This window comes from Plasmodium yoelii (assembly GCF_900002385.2).
Source record: "Plasmodium yoelii strain 17X genome assembly, chromosome: 14".
In the NCBI taxonomy this organism is placed as follows: Eukaryota; Apicomplexa; class Aconoidasida; order Haemosporida; family Plasmodiidae; genus Plasmodium; species Plasmodium yoelii.
In genome coordinates this window covers 2,364,090-2,378,593 of record NC_036186.2, presented here as the reverse complement: position 1 = coordinate 2,378,593, position 14,504 = coordinate 2,364,090, and the positions used below count along the sequence as shown (strand labels likewise).

Sequence of the window (14,504 nt, the reverse complement as noted above, 5' to 3'; positions counted from 1 at the left end):
AAACATTTGGTGGTTTCTGTTTTCATTTTTTTTTTTTTTTCAATTTTTTTCTCTTTTTTATTTCCTGTTACATTATTAAAACTAGCGCACATAAAAAAGTTAATAAAAATGGAAAATTTGTTATACACTTTTAATCCTTTTTAAAACTAATACGAGTTCTTAAATATATAATTTAATTGCCTATATTTTCTTTAACCATATTTAATACTTTAATGAAAAATAAACAAAATTTAATAAGCATAATCAAATATCCTTAAAATGTTTTTATAAATTAGGGTATTTCTTTTGCGAATAATTTATTTTTTTTTGAGGGGTCACACAAAATTACACATTCTTATATGTATCACTTTTGTATTTCAATAAAAAAAAAGCAAAAAAGTAAAAAAGTCAAAAAGTAAAAAAGTAAAAAAAGTAAAAAAAGTAAAAAAGTAAAAAAAGTAAAAAAATAAGTTTACAAAAAAATATTTCAATTTTATCGATAAATTATTATTTTTTTTTTTTTACTTGAAATCTATGATCAACATAGACAGTGTAAAAGAAAAGCGCATATATAGATATACCACTTTTGTCATGGAAATAATATTGATTTAAATTTTAACATCATTTTCGCACAATGAGTAAAAATATTATTTTATAAATGATTAGAGAAAATTGGCATATAATGTTTATACAAATTTGCACACGGAATGAATAAAGTGAAATTTTTTTTTTTTTTTTTTATCGTTTTCTTTAAATCACAAAAAAAGAGTAATTGGTGCAGCATATATATATATAATATATAAACGCATGTGTCTGTGTGCAATATTATTATTTTTAAAAACAGAAGCTTTTATTTTTCTCCTATATATGGATCCATAATTATTCACATTACAGTCTCTTTTATTTTTCTCTAATTTTTCATAGACAGATATAAGTATATTCATTTGCACAACCCAAAATATTCTTAGATATATTATTAAGAAAAATAAGAACTAAATTAATGAATAATAAAAATAATATTGTCCTTATAAATTTAAAAGATTATTTGAATAACCATTTAAAAAATGATGAATATAAGAATAAACAGGTCAAACAAAATGTACGAAATAATGCGAAAAAAGTTCGAGAAATATTTCTAAAAAATTTATTAAATGAAGAAAGAAATATAAGCTTTGATATTAATGAACAAAATCATACTGGAAATTATAAACATGACATAAAAAATGAAAAAAATTTATTTGGATATAAAGATTATTTATATACAAAGTTGATAAGACAATTATATTTGTTCCTATCCTTAATGGGTGTCAATAAAAGAATTATAAATGAGGATAATTTAGATGAAAAAATTGGTAATACTTATCAAGAAAATTATAAAAATAATTTTAATTTTAATTTCAATTTTAATTTCAATTTTAATAAAATGTACAAGTATACATATAATTATAAAAAGATGGAAAATTTGGATGTTATAAAATTGTTAAAAAAATATAATATAAATAAATTTGACGAAAATTTGCAATTTTATTCATACAATTTTAGTAATAAAAATAGCGAAAAATTCGAAAGGGATTATAACAAGACAAATTTTAATATATGTATATATTTACCTACAAAAAAAGAAATCGACATTTTATTTATTATAGACATATTATATGATTATTTTTATTTTAATTTATATATACCTATAACAACAAAAGAAAATAAATTAATTTTTTTTCCATTTTGTTTCAAAAATAATATAATAATAAAACATCATTTTAATATTTTTGTCCCATACCTTTATATATATAAAAATACATATATGGAACAAAAATCGATAAAATTTAATTTGAATTCTTTAAATATAATAACAGATCAAATATTTGATTTGAAATTCCAAGATAATAAAACTATTTTTTTTATTCCATTAATCGCATATAACAAATATGGGTGTAGAGTTGGTAGTGGGAAAGGATACTATGATAGAACATTTATAAGCTTATATAAAAGAGCAAAAATAAATGATGAAAAAAAAAATAAATCTATAGATCAAATAAGTGAGACAAAAAATGTAAAAGATAACAAAAATAATGAAACTGAAAAAAATAAAATAGTTGATCATGTAAAAGTTAGTGTATCATTTGAAGCATTTTTATATGACGTCGATTTTAATGAGCCAACAGATATTATATTGGATTATATAATAAATGAAAAAAATATTTATAAATTTTTATTTTGATTTAAATTTTTTTTTTTTTTTTGAATGTGAATTTAACTTAGCATATTCTGCTCGGAGCCTATATAGGAGAAATAAATGCACAAAAAAATAAAAAATAATAAAATAATAAAATAATATTAGCAATATTTTTTTGTATAACAAATGTGTAAGCATACATATATATGTGTCTACACACACTTTAATAATTCAAAGTTTGAAGAAATAGACAAAATATATGTTATTTTATTATACGCATATTTTTCTTTATATACTCTTTATCAGATTCCCCATTTATTTGTGTATTGTTACTCGAATGAAATTCAAGCATATCTAAAAAGAAGTTAAATAAAAAATGCAAAAAAAAAAAAAAATATATATATATATCATGACTTAAGAGTGTTTAACAAAATTAAGAATGTACTATAAAAGTTTAATTTAAAAAAAAATTAAAATTACCTGACTCTGCAAACGTAAAATTATCATTATTATCCTACATATGAGAAAATAAAAAATGTATAATTATAACCATTGTGTGTAATTTGAATAATTTGAATAATTTAAATTAATAAGCATATAAATTAATGTGTAGTGTATAAATATTTATATTTAAAAAAAAAAAAAAAAAAAAAAATTAATATAAAGGAGCCTAAACAAAAGAAATATAATTTTTTTAAATTTATTTACCTGTTTAATATGAGCTGATAATTCCATTAAAATTCGTTCCTTATTCTCCAAATCTTCTTCTAATTTTCGAATACCTATTTATAAAAAACAAATAAAATTAATTATGATAACTGGTATATTTAAATTGGGTATAAATGTACTACCATATAATATGGTCATAAAAAAAAAAAAAAAAAAAAAAAAATGAGTTTTACATTTTGGAGAGCTATCCTCAGAAGGTATTTCCTCTACTTGATGGGAAACAGATCTACAAATAAAAAAAAATACAGTTAAATGTGTAAATAATATATACACACACAAGTAGGCATAAAAAAAGAAACATATATAAATTTTTAATAATTACTCATTTCGATTGTAATAAGATAGTAGCATATTAAAAAGAGAGGTATTCACATTAAATGAATGAAAAATCGAAATAATTGTTAGTAGCTTGGTATTTGAATATTTATGTTTTAATTTATAAATATTTCTTAACAATATCTCAATAAAAGGTGGATCATTATATTTAGAACAACTCAAGGCATATACTATGATATATAAATCTCTATATGTAAAATTGATTAATTCATTAGATAATATATTATTTAATTTTTCTATATATTTTTTTTTAGATAAAAATATTTTTGAAATACTAATATATAATAATACTTTTTCTCGTTTTCTTAATGATTTACAATCATCAAAAAATAATTCATTTAAAAGATTTTTAAATATAATTGAATTTTCACATTTATTCATATTATTTATATTATAATTTAGAGAATATAAATGTATCAAATAAACTTTATTTGTTATAGGTACTAGATTAAAAAAATTATGAACCATTTTATTTGAGTTTTCATTTTTGTTTTGATTTATATAACAATTTTTATTTTTAACATTGTCTATAGAATTATTATAAGATTGTAATAAAATATCTTCAAGAGTTTGAAAAAGAGATATACAAAAAATGTTATATTGTAAACAATTAAACATATAGTTAGTTATTACATATATAATATTTTGAGCATATTCTATAAAATTTTTATTTTTTATTCCTTTCTTAAAATTGTGTAAGCATTTTTTTAATGCACAAATTATTATTTGGTTCATAATATATATCATGTATTTTATTTCGAAATTCATATCTTGTAATCCTTTTTCATCACATTGATTATTTTTATTCTCTTCGATTTCATTTTCTTGATAATTCATATTTAATGATTCTATTCTTTTTGTACATTCTTCCTTTTTATAATTATTAATTTGTGTATTTTCATTTTGTTTTTTTACATATTTTTGTTCATCTATAAAATTTGTATCTTCTTGTTCTCGGACAAAATTGTATGCATTAAAATAATGAATAAAATAATTATTAATATATGATAAATTTGTTTTAGTTAAATTATATGAAGAAGTTGTTATATTACAATTTTGAGTTGTGAGTATATGATTACGACATGTTTTTGAAAAATTGCAAGTTTCAAATGGGTATTCATTTTTATTCATCATCATTAATGTATTGAAAGATTCTATATTTGTTTGATGTGATAAATTAATTTTTTCTTTTTCCATTTTTAATTTATTAATACACATTATGGATGTTAATAATTCAGTGTAGCTAGCTAATTGAATTATAGACATTCTTTTTTTTATTTTATTTTTTATATATTTTAAAATATATAAAGAAAAATAATACAAACTATTTGTTTCTATTATATTCTTACTATTTAAATATGATAAATTAAAAAGATAATTTGATATACTATTTAAAATATTTTTGTTTATTTTTTTTCTTAAAAATGATTGTATATCTTCTATAATTTCTTCATTCGATAAGTTATTATTTTTTTTTTGTTTCAATATTGTACAAAAATAGTTGTATAAATTTTTATCATTTATACATTTTATATATTTATGGTTATTATCTTTTGTTAAATTTATTTTTTCAGCATATTCTTTATTATTTACACAACTTAAATAAACTAATTTTTCAGAAAAAGACAATTTACTTTCTTTTCCAATTATTGCTTCCATAACATTTTGATATAAATTATTAAAAAGGTTATTATATTTTATTTGTTCATTTTTTTTTTTTAGAAAAATTTTACACAATGTATATAGCAATACTTTTTTATCGTTTTCTATATATTTAAGTAGTGTATTCCCATTCACATTTTTATTCCCAAATATTATTTTTTTTTCTTCTTCATCTTCATTAATTTTACTGCGTAATACATGTTTGCATTTTATTGTATATTTATTATTATGATTATTTTTACAACCTTTTACATTTTTAGATATATTATTTTTTTTCTTACCACAAACAGTATTATGTATGTTCCTTACATTTAAATTTTTCCATCTTTTTAACAAAAATTGTTCATATCCCAACTTATTATAAATATGAATATTTCTATAAATATAAAAATCCCATTTAAATTTTACACCCCTCTTATATAATGGTTGATAGAAGTTACTCATATTTTGTCTGGCATTAAAAATGTAATTGTTTTATTTTCAAAAGGGTAGAAATGGTTGTAAATATATATTCACACATATTTTCCGTTACATTTATATGTATTACATGAACAGATATTTATTTTATTCATTTATTTATTTATTCATTTTTGTAAGAACAAAATGTAGATATTTATCACATTTGTCATAAATTATTATATAATTACACGTTAGTTAAACTATTTTTATTTTAAAATTATGTTATAGTTTTTTTGTACTAAATTTGATCTCGTTCTTTTTGCATGTTGTGAAGTAGGATGAAAATGTCATAAAAAAAATACAAAAAAATACAAAAAATACAAAAAAAAAACACAAATTTATATGTCGAATATATGCATAAATATGTACCTGTGCATATACTTTTTCTACTTCCAGTTTGAAGATATTCTGCGCAGTTTTTTGTAAAAAACTATATATATTGTATAGAACATTAAAAATATATAGTTTTTTTTTTTTATACCATATTATATTGTATATAGATAGATAATGATTGTCGTGTGTTAATTATAATAAATATTGAAACCCAACATAGTAAATTATGAATATTATAGCCATTTTATTTTCCTACAATATAAAAGTGAAAAACATATTAAGATAACCAATTGAAATAATAAAAAAAATAAATAATATTTTCAACGTTTACACTCTCCATCATTCTTTTCCAAATTTAACAATTTTTTTATATACAGCAAAAAAAAAAAAAAAAAAATCTTACTCGGATATTTTGGGGCTCCCAAATATGCAATCATAAATGTATCCATTATTTTACATATATATATAAAGCAATATAAAAAAAAAAAAAAAAAATTTAATAGATGCTATAATTTTTCTCCTTACATTGATTATACTTTTGCAAATGGTAAATTTTTTATTTGCTATTTTTTGGTTTTATATATTTAGGAGAAATTGATTTAAAGAATAAACCTTACTTCATAATTTATTTTTATTTTCATTTTCATTATTGTGTCCATTGACGTTATTTATTATTGTGATTTTTTTCCTATTATTTGTGCATATATATTATTTTATTTCTCTTTGTTCGTTATATATATATATAATACATTTTTTAATTTTGTAGAATAATAAAAATACTTTTTTTTCTTTAAAATTTAATAATTTAATAAAATTACAATATTGTAATTTTTTTTTCATTATTATATGAAATATATTCAAAGAAGCCGTCAGTCATTTGCTTCCCCATATATCGTTCAAGCAGATATAGAACAAACATATTATGAAGATCATATTTAAGAAAGGGGGAAAAAAAAACAAGGAGCATATTATTAAAAGTTATATAATAATATAAGGTTTTTTTTTTTTGTGAAGCTATTGTATGTACCATATCACATATGACCATATGTGCATATGCACATATATATAAAATAAATATTATAGCCTATACAATTTCTTATTTTTTTAAGTATTAAAAAATGCCCCCAAAAAAGGAAAATACCAAAAAAATCGAAAAAGAAAAACAAAAAATTGTTGAGGATAAAACATTTGGACTCAAGAACAAAAATAAAAGCAAAAGTGTCCAAAGGTAATTCAAAATATTATCCATTTATTTAAAAAAAATGCATGAACATGTATATGTATATATATGTATATGCATAAATATTGGTTCCTTTATCTATTATGTCTAAAAAGCATATATATATATTACGACTACCCACATCGTTAAATTTTTAACAAATACTGAATTATTCTATAGGTACATAAAGGGAGTTCAGCAGCAAGTTTTTCAAACAAAAAAAAAACCAGAAGATAAAAAGAAAGAGGAAAAGGAAAAAGAGAAATTAAATCAACAGAAATTATTATTAAACTCGATATATCAAAGTATATATATATATATATATATATATATATATATATAAATAAATAAACAAATATTTGTGTGTATATGTGCCTATTCGTATATGAGAATATATAATACAACTTGATTTCCCCTCAAGTTTTACTGTTTCTTCACCTTTTTATTACCCTACAAATTGTTCACTCTATTATTATTTATGTTACGCTCGCTTTTGCAATTTTTTTTACTCTTGCTTTATTTTACAGAAACAGAGAAAGTCAAAAAAATAAATGAAAATTCTGCTGCTTATGACCCCAAAAAATCCAAAGAGTCACAAAAAATCGATATATATACCGACGTTCGAGATAATAAAGAAAATGATACAATAGACCAATGGGATATAAATAAATTAACAGAAGTTATAAATATTCGACATAAAAATGTAAACAAAACAGATATTATTTGCAAATATTTTTTATCTGCAGTTGAAAATAAGGTACAATTAAAATTACCACCCTCATTAAAAAATACTAAAATGTTATAATAGTTTACAATATTGTTCACATATATATATATATATATATATTTATTTATTTATTTATTATTTTTTTTTTTTTTTTTTTAGCAATATGGATGGTTTTGGGTATGTCCAAATGGAGGAGATAACTGTAAATATAAGCATTGCTTACCTCAAGGTAAAAAAAAAAAAAATAAAAATAAAATAAAATAAAATAAATGCCATACACATTTGAAAACATATATGTTATTTTTAAAATGTATCATGTCTACACCCATTTGCTACTTTTGTTATAGGGTATGTATTAAAAAAATCGGAACCTGTTAGTAATGAAAAGGATGAAAAACCATTGGAAGATATTATTGAGGAGGAGGTTAGTTTTAATATTGTTTAAAAAATAAAAATATATATAAAACCTAGAAATAGAATCATATGTATAACTTGTTATATTTAAAAAAATATATATACCCTTTTTAATTTTTTAGAGAACTCAATTCATAAATAACGGAACACCCGTCACACTTGAGTCATTCAAAAAATGGTTATTAGAAAGAAATGAAAAACAAAATATTAAAAAAGATGACCAAAAAGATAAAACTGAGAAGAAAGGAAAAACCAATATACTATCAGGAAAAGAATTATTTACCTACGATCCAACGTAATCACATCTTTAAATAAATATTACATACATGTTTGTATATATCCATGTACATTCCTTCATATATGCATGTACTAATAATTATTTCATCTTTTATTACTTTAGATTATTTATTGATGATGATAATGCTGCAAATACCAATGAATATGAGGACTTATTTTATGATGATGATGATAATAAGGAAGATACACCCGAGAAAAAAAATGATATCAATGGGGATATCAATGAGAATAGTAAGAACTATATATACATTGCCTTCAATTTCTTATTTATATCTACACAATGTTACCTCTTTCTCTATATATATACATACATACATACACATATCGACCTCATTTTAAATTATGCTTTTCCCACACTCACTATTAGGTAAAAGAGAAGATGATGTTCCAATTAATACCGAACTTTTTATTGATGACTTGGTAAATATAAATACTTAAAAAATGTTATATACATCATATTTTTATATTTTTTTTGTCTATATAAAAAATTGGGCATGTAAAGTACATTAATAGTATTCCATATATGTGAATAATAATAATTATTTCAATAAAAAAATGGATAGCCATTATACCCATAAATATGTGTATATTTTTTTTTTTTTTTAACAGGATGATTTGGATGAATTAGATTAGTTAAAAGAAATTTAAAAAAAAGTGTAAAGTCTCTTAAAATTGGCATAAAAATTGGCGTAAAAAATTGGCGTAACAAATATAGATTATGGATAATTTGATGGACAACATAATATATATATATAAATATTTATATATATGAAATTGTCATATTTTAATTTAATTAAAAATATTTTTAAAAAAATTTATTAAAATCATATATATGTAATTTTATTTTATCATTTTTTTTAATATATTTATGTTTTACTATTATTTTTTTAAATTAATGTAAAAAAAATTCTCTCTATATTAATTTTGCTTTTACTATCATTTCATTTTAAAGAAACTTGATAACTTATAAGGGTTTACATTATCCTAAAAAACATAAAAACATAAAAATGTAAAAATATAAAAACATAAAAATATAAAAATAAATATTTATTATACAAATTTTGATGCATGCATAAACATCTTTGTGGACATTCTTAAATAATACATAGTGCACATCATGTGTGCTACCACTAGATTAAGATAAAACATATATTATAAACATGTGAATAAAATATGGTTAATATGATATAACTTACATCTTTTTTTCTCTTCTTATTTTTTCTATTCCTATCACTATCACTATCATCTGATGAAGACTTTCTTTTTTTGCTTTTTTTTTTCACATGATCTGATGACGCACTAGAATTTGTATCATCACTACTGCTAGTAGATTCTTTATGTTTTTTTCTTTTTTTTTTATTTTCTTTGCTTTTTTTTTTTCTTTTTTTTGTATCTCTTTCAGAAGAACTACTACTATAACTCCTACTAGAACTGGAACTACTATCCTTGCTCCTTTTTTTCTTATGTTTACTTTTATATTGTTTTTTTAATTTTTTTATATATCTTTTTTCTTGCTCTTTTATTTTTTCTTCTCTATTTTTATTTAACTCTTCTAAATATTTAGCATTTTCATATTCTTCTAATACATTATTCCCTGCTTGGTTTTTAATTCTGTTTTTCAAATCGCTCCACGTTGGTCTACTTTCTCGGTTTATTTTGTCTAATATTGTTGGCCTAATAAAAAAAAAAAAAACTTACATATATATAATTATTACGAATAAGCATGCAATAATAGAATAAGAGATAAGGAACTAAATAAAATAAATCCTACAACTTAACAATTTAATAGTACACATATACAATATACAGTAATATATATATTCGTGTATTATCATATTAAACAGTAAAGAGATATAAAATGATGATACGATTTATTGTTATTTTTATTTCCAGTATTTAATATTTTTTTTTTACCCAGTATATTTGACTCTCTGTATTGGGGCTATTAACCCTTGTGGGCGAAACCCTCTTTGCTTCGGCATAAATTCAAAGATTAAAAATATATAACAAAAAAATAAAAATACACAACGACACAATGGTCGATCAAATAACAAAAAAAAAACAAAACAAAATTATTTCTCTCTATGAATATATATATGTACAATGATTTGGTGTTTATACACTCCGTTATTTATTATTATTATTATTATTATTTTTTTTTTGGAATATTAAAAAAAATAAAAGGATAAAACATATATTATTTGATATAATTATAGCTAACCAAATGATTAGGTGATATGGAAAACAATAGATATACTAATAACACACTGTACAATATACACAAATTAAAACACAACAATATATTAAGAAGGTGTATATATATTCAAACATATGTAGAAATATTATTATTATAATACAAATAAACACTTTATTGTTTTGCTAAAACGTGTAAAATACTCCCATTTAGCTATATATATTTTTTTATATATAACCGTGATTACATTTTACCATTAAAAAATTTATGCATGCATATAATAAAAAATTTAAATATATATTTCACATGTATTGATATTTATTATAATATTCACATATGTATGTATACAAAAGTGCAAAACTAGTGAACCAAAGATGCACTAAATCAAAAATACTTTTAAAAGATATAAATATGTTCTCTGTATATAATTAAAGGGGAAATTGTATAAAATGTTTAAAAAAAAGACAAAACAATTATGCAAGCAAAAATATATTTCTTTTCCATTTTTTATAGTATGTATAAAATCCTTATACTTTACAAATGTTGATAGTTTCGATTTGTACATGTATATGCATTTAAAAGAGAACATTATAATTGACTATTAACATCTTGTTAAATAATTATTTGAATATAACACATTTATCCAATTTAGTTTTTCATTTGTAACTTTAAGTAAAATGTTCTTATAAATAGAACGATATTTTTTTTTAACACATTTATAATATATGTTTTCTCTGCCTTTAAATAATATAAAGGCTCAATAAAAAAGACAATTTTTTCAATTTTAAAATAAATGCATGCTACTTTTTTTATTGATTAAACATAAAATTCATTAGTTATTGTAACATCAATTATTATTATCTCATTTATTTATTATAATTTTTTTGGAAAAAAGGGATTGCACTTTCTATATTTTATAAACCCCTCACCCACGTTGAATTATTTGCTATATTTAAAAAACTTTATGATTAATTAATTTTTATAATTTTTTATAATATTTAAGTGAATAAATAAACGATTAGCATGTAATACATATGTATATATAATATAATTGTATTATGAAAAATGTCTATATATAAATATTTGTATGTATAATCAAATAGCTATTAAAAAAGTAAAAAAATGTATACAAGTATATATTATTATTGTTATTATATACAATACCATGGACATATGATATATATAATGCAAAACATAAATATTCCTTATCTATAATAAAAAGATAAATATGTTTTTGTTAATTAATTAAAGATATTTACACTTTTATAATTCGTTATTTGTTTGTTTATTTTATAATAAAAAAAAATATAAATATATATGTAATAAAAAAAAAAAAAAAACGTATCTTGAACAAAAAATGCGCTTTCGAATAAAATTATTTTTTTTTTTCATTTTTTTTTTGTAGTAATTTCCGTTTAAAATATGAATTTATTTTATTTTTTTTCTCCTTTTATATATATTTTTTTTAAGAATTTTATTTTTATGTAAACGATATTTTTTTTCATTATATATATTTAATTATTAAATCTTTCTTTATATTATATATACAATTGTGCATATAATATTCACACGTTTCTTCTTATTATTATTCCCATATTTATAGTAGTCTTTGCGTTTTGGGAAAAAATTCCATTTTAAGAGTCATGCATCATCACTGATTTATTATAATATATATAATTATATTATTAACCCGTATGAATTTGATAAAGATATTTTTATATAATTAATATCTTTACAAAATATACATACCGATTTTAATATTTTTTTTGTACACACATATATATTATACAAACCCTATAACTTTACAGTTTTATATATCTTTATTTCATTTTTGAATAAGATGAATTCAGCAGCAATAGAAGTTATTACCAAATTAAAAAAAGACGATGAAAGTAATAATAAATGTTTTGATTGTGGAACCCCAAATCCTGATTGGGTATCTGTGAATCATGGAATATTTTTATGCATTAACTGTTCAGGGGTTCATAGAAGTTTGGGGGTACATATAAGTGTAGTAAGAAGTATAAAAATGGATATATTTACAGATGAGCAACTCAAATATATGGATAAAGGTGGAAATAAAAAATTTCAAACATATTTAGAAAATTATGGAATTAACGATTTTATTCCTGAAAGAAAATATCGAACAAAAGCAGCTGATCATTACAGACAAATTATTAGATCGATTGTTAATAACTCTAACCCTCCATCACCATTACCATTAGATGAAGGAAAGCATATTATTAATTATGGAATAAATGAAAATGTAAATTATAGTGATAATAAAAATTCTAATTCAAATATAAATAATGACCAAAATTTTGTAAATTCTATAAATACAACTGAAATTTTGGAGAATGTTAGTGCAACATTTTCAAGTTTAATCAATAAAGCACAAACTATGACTACTAATACAATTAATAATTTAAATAAAAATGATATTATAGAAACAACAAAAGACACACTAATTAATAGTGGTAGTTGGATTACCGAAAAAACCAAACAAATTGCAGAAAATGTAAGTGAAAATCCATGGTGGGAAAAAGGCCAAAGCAAAATTAAGGATGCTACACAAAATGCAAGTGGATGGATTTCTAGTATATCATCAACTGTTTCGAGAACAAATAGTAGTTTATTTTTTTCAAATAACGATAATATGAACAATAACAACGAGTCCAAACCAGCGCCAAACACCTCAAATATTAATGGAAATAGTACAAATGAAGCATAAAATAATAATACATTAAAATTGCTAATAATCATAGTAATAAAACCTCGGAATGCAAATATAAGAAGTAAATTCCCCATCAAATTAGAATCGAAATACTTCACAAAATTTTAAGAAAATGGAATTCCATAAATAATCTTTAATTGAAGCAAAACCAATAAAACGATGAACAAATTTTATATCTTTTATTTCATATTTAAGAATAAATCATATATATTCCCTGTATAATACGAAAATGCTTTGATTTATCTACACACACACAATGAATCTAAATTTTATGGAACTTTATTACGATTTAATTATAATCCCATTCTATATGAAAACCATAAACTATTAAAAATAATAATGCTAAAAGTAAACAAATTTGAAACAGTTGAGCTTTTATATACACGTATATATACAATGGGATTAAATAAATACGCAAAGATATCATCTATATATTTTTGCATTTTTCATTACTTCTAGCCATCTATTTACGCGTTTATTTGCTCCATTTTTTCGATATAAATGTTACTCTATATTTATATGTATTTTTTTTATACTTTTGCAACATATATTGCAAAAGTTTATGATATTCCAAAAAATAATATCTTTTATGCTATTAAAATTTTATTTTTTTCCTGTATTTTATTATTATATAACTTATAATTTGATGTAACTTATTCAATAAACACTATTATAATTACGGCATCAAAAATAAGTATATAATAATACATTTATTTCCATTATTATTCCTATACTCTCTCATATTTTTCAAACGTTTATATATTATATTCAGTTATATTTTTTGTATTTTTTTTTAACATGAACAATGTTAATGCAAATGGTTATAACTATTATTTTCCCGTTCTGTGAGTATAATAAGGCACACGAATGATTTACAAGAAATTGAATACCCTATTAATTCCTTTAATTAAATATATTATATAATTAAATTTAAAAAAAAAAAAACAAATGCATTTAAAATATGTCTAGCTAGCTAATTTGGGAATTAATGGATAATAAAAAAAAAACAACCATAAATTTTCATTGAAAAAAAAAATATAGCTAGAAAATAGCTTTTTTAAAATAAATTTTTTTTTGTATATATTTAATTTTTATTTACATAGCTAATATATTATACATAGACAATTCTCTAGTAAAATGTTCATATTTGATAAAACAAAACAAAGAAATATGTCTTATAAATTGATGTTGGATGAAGGTTTTAAAAGACAACCTATTACGATACTTAAAAATTGCAAAAATAGC

The 14,504-nt window shown here is 20.4% G+C and overlaps 5 protein-coding genes across 5 annotated transcripts; 3 read left to right on the top strand and 2 right to left on the bottom strand.

The window, feature by feature from the left end:
* Positions 1 to 979: 979 nt before the first annotated feature.
* PY17X_1460800 (5-formyltetrahydrofolate cyclo-ligase, putative) lies at positions 980 to 2,200 on the top strand (the record flags this gene model as incomplete). The annotated part of the gene is made up of 1 exon (XM_022957703.1): positions 980 to 2,200. The coding sequence occupies one exon, from the start codon at positions 980 to 982 to the stop codon at positions 2,198 to 2,200; it is 1,221 nt and encodes a 406-aa protein (XP_022813049.1).
* PY17X_1460700 (conserved Plasmodium protein, unknown function) lies at positions 2,192 to 5,326 on the bottom strand (the record flags this gene model as incomplete). Its single annotated transcript, XM_022957702.1, has 6 exons — positions 2,192 to 2,258; positions 2,452 to 2,509; positions 2,636 to 2,669; positions 2,864 to 2,937; positions 3,058 to 3,110; positions 3,207 to 5,326. 6 exons carry the CDS (start codon positions 5,324 to 5,326, stop codon positions 2,192 to 2,194), a joined length of 2,406 nt encoding a protein of 801 aa, XP_022813048.1.
* A 1,466-nt stretch (positions 5,327 to 6,792) lies between these two features.
* PY17X_1460600 (translation machinery-associated protein 46, putative) lies at positions 6,793 to 8,964 on the top strand (the record flags this gene model as incomplete). The annotated part of the gene is made up of 9 exons (XM_723059.2): positions 6,793 to 6,902; positions 7,074 to 7,198; positions 7,421 to 7,650; positions 7,780 to 7,849; positions 7,968 to 8,044; positions 8,157 to 8,329; positions 8,435 to 8,562; positions 8,699 to 8,751; positions 8,941 to 8,964. 9 exons carry the CDS (start codon positions 6,793 to 6,795, stop codon positions 8,962 to 8,964), a joined length of 990 nt encoding a protein of 329 aa, XP_728152.1.
* A 303-nt stretch (positions 8,965 to 9,267) lies between these two features.
* Positions 9,268 to 10,313, bottom strand: PY17X_1460500 (conserved protein, unknown function; the record flags this gene model as incomplete). The annotated part of the gene is made up of 3 exons (XM_022957701.1): positions 9,268 to 9,315; positions 9,528 to 10,005; positions 10,246 to 10,313. 3 exons carry the CDS (start codon positions 10,311 to 10,313, stop codon positions 9,268 to 9,270), a joined length of 594 nt encoding a protein of 197 aa, XP_022813047.1.
* A 2,052-nt stretch (positions 10,314 to 12,365) lies between these two features.
* On the top strand, positions 12,366 to 13,256 carry PY17X_1460400 (ADP-ribosylation factor GTPase-activating protein, putative; the record flags this gene model as incomplete). Its single annotated transcript, XM_718941.1, has 1 exon — positions 12,366 to 13,256. One exon carries the CDS (start codon positions 12,366 to 12,368, stop codon positions 13,254 to 13,256), a length of 891 nt encoding a protein of 296 aa, XP_724034.1.
* Positions 13,257 to 14,504: the final 1,248 nt, after the last annotated feature.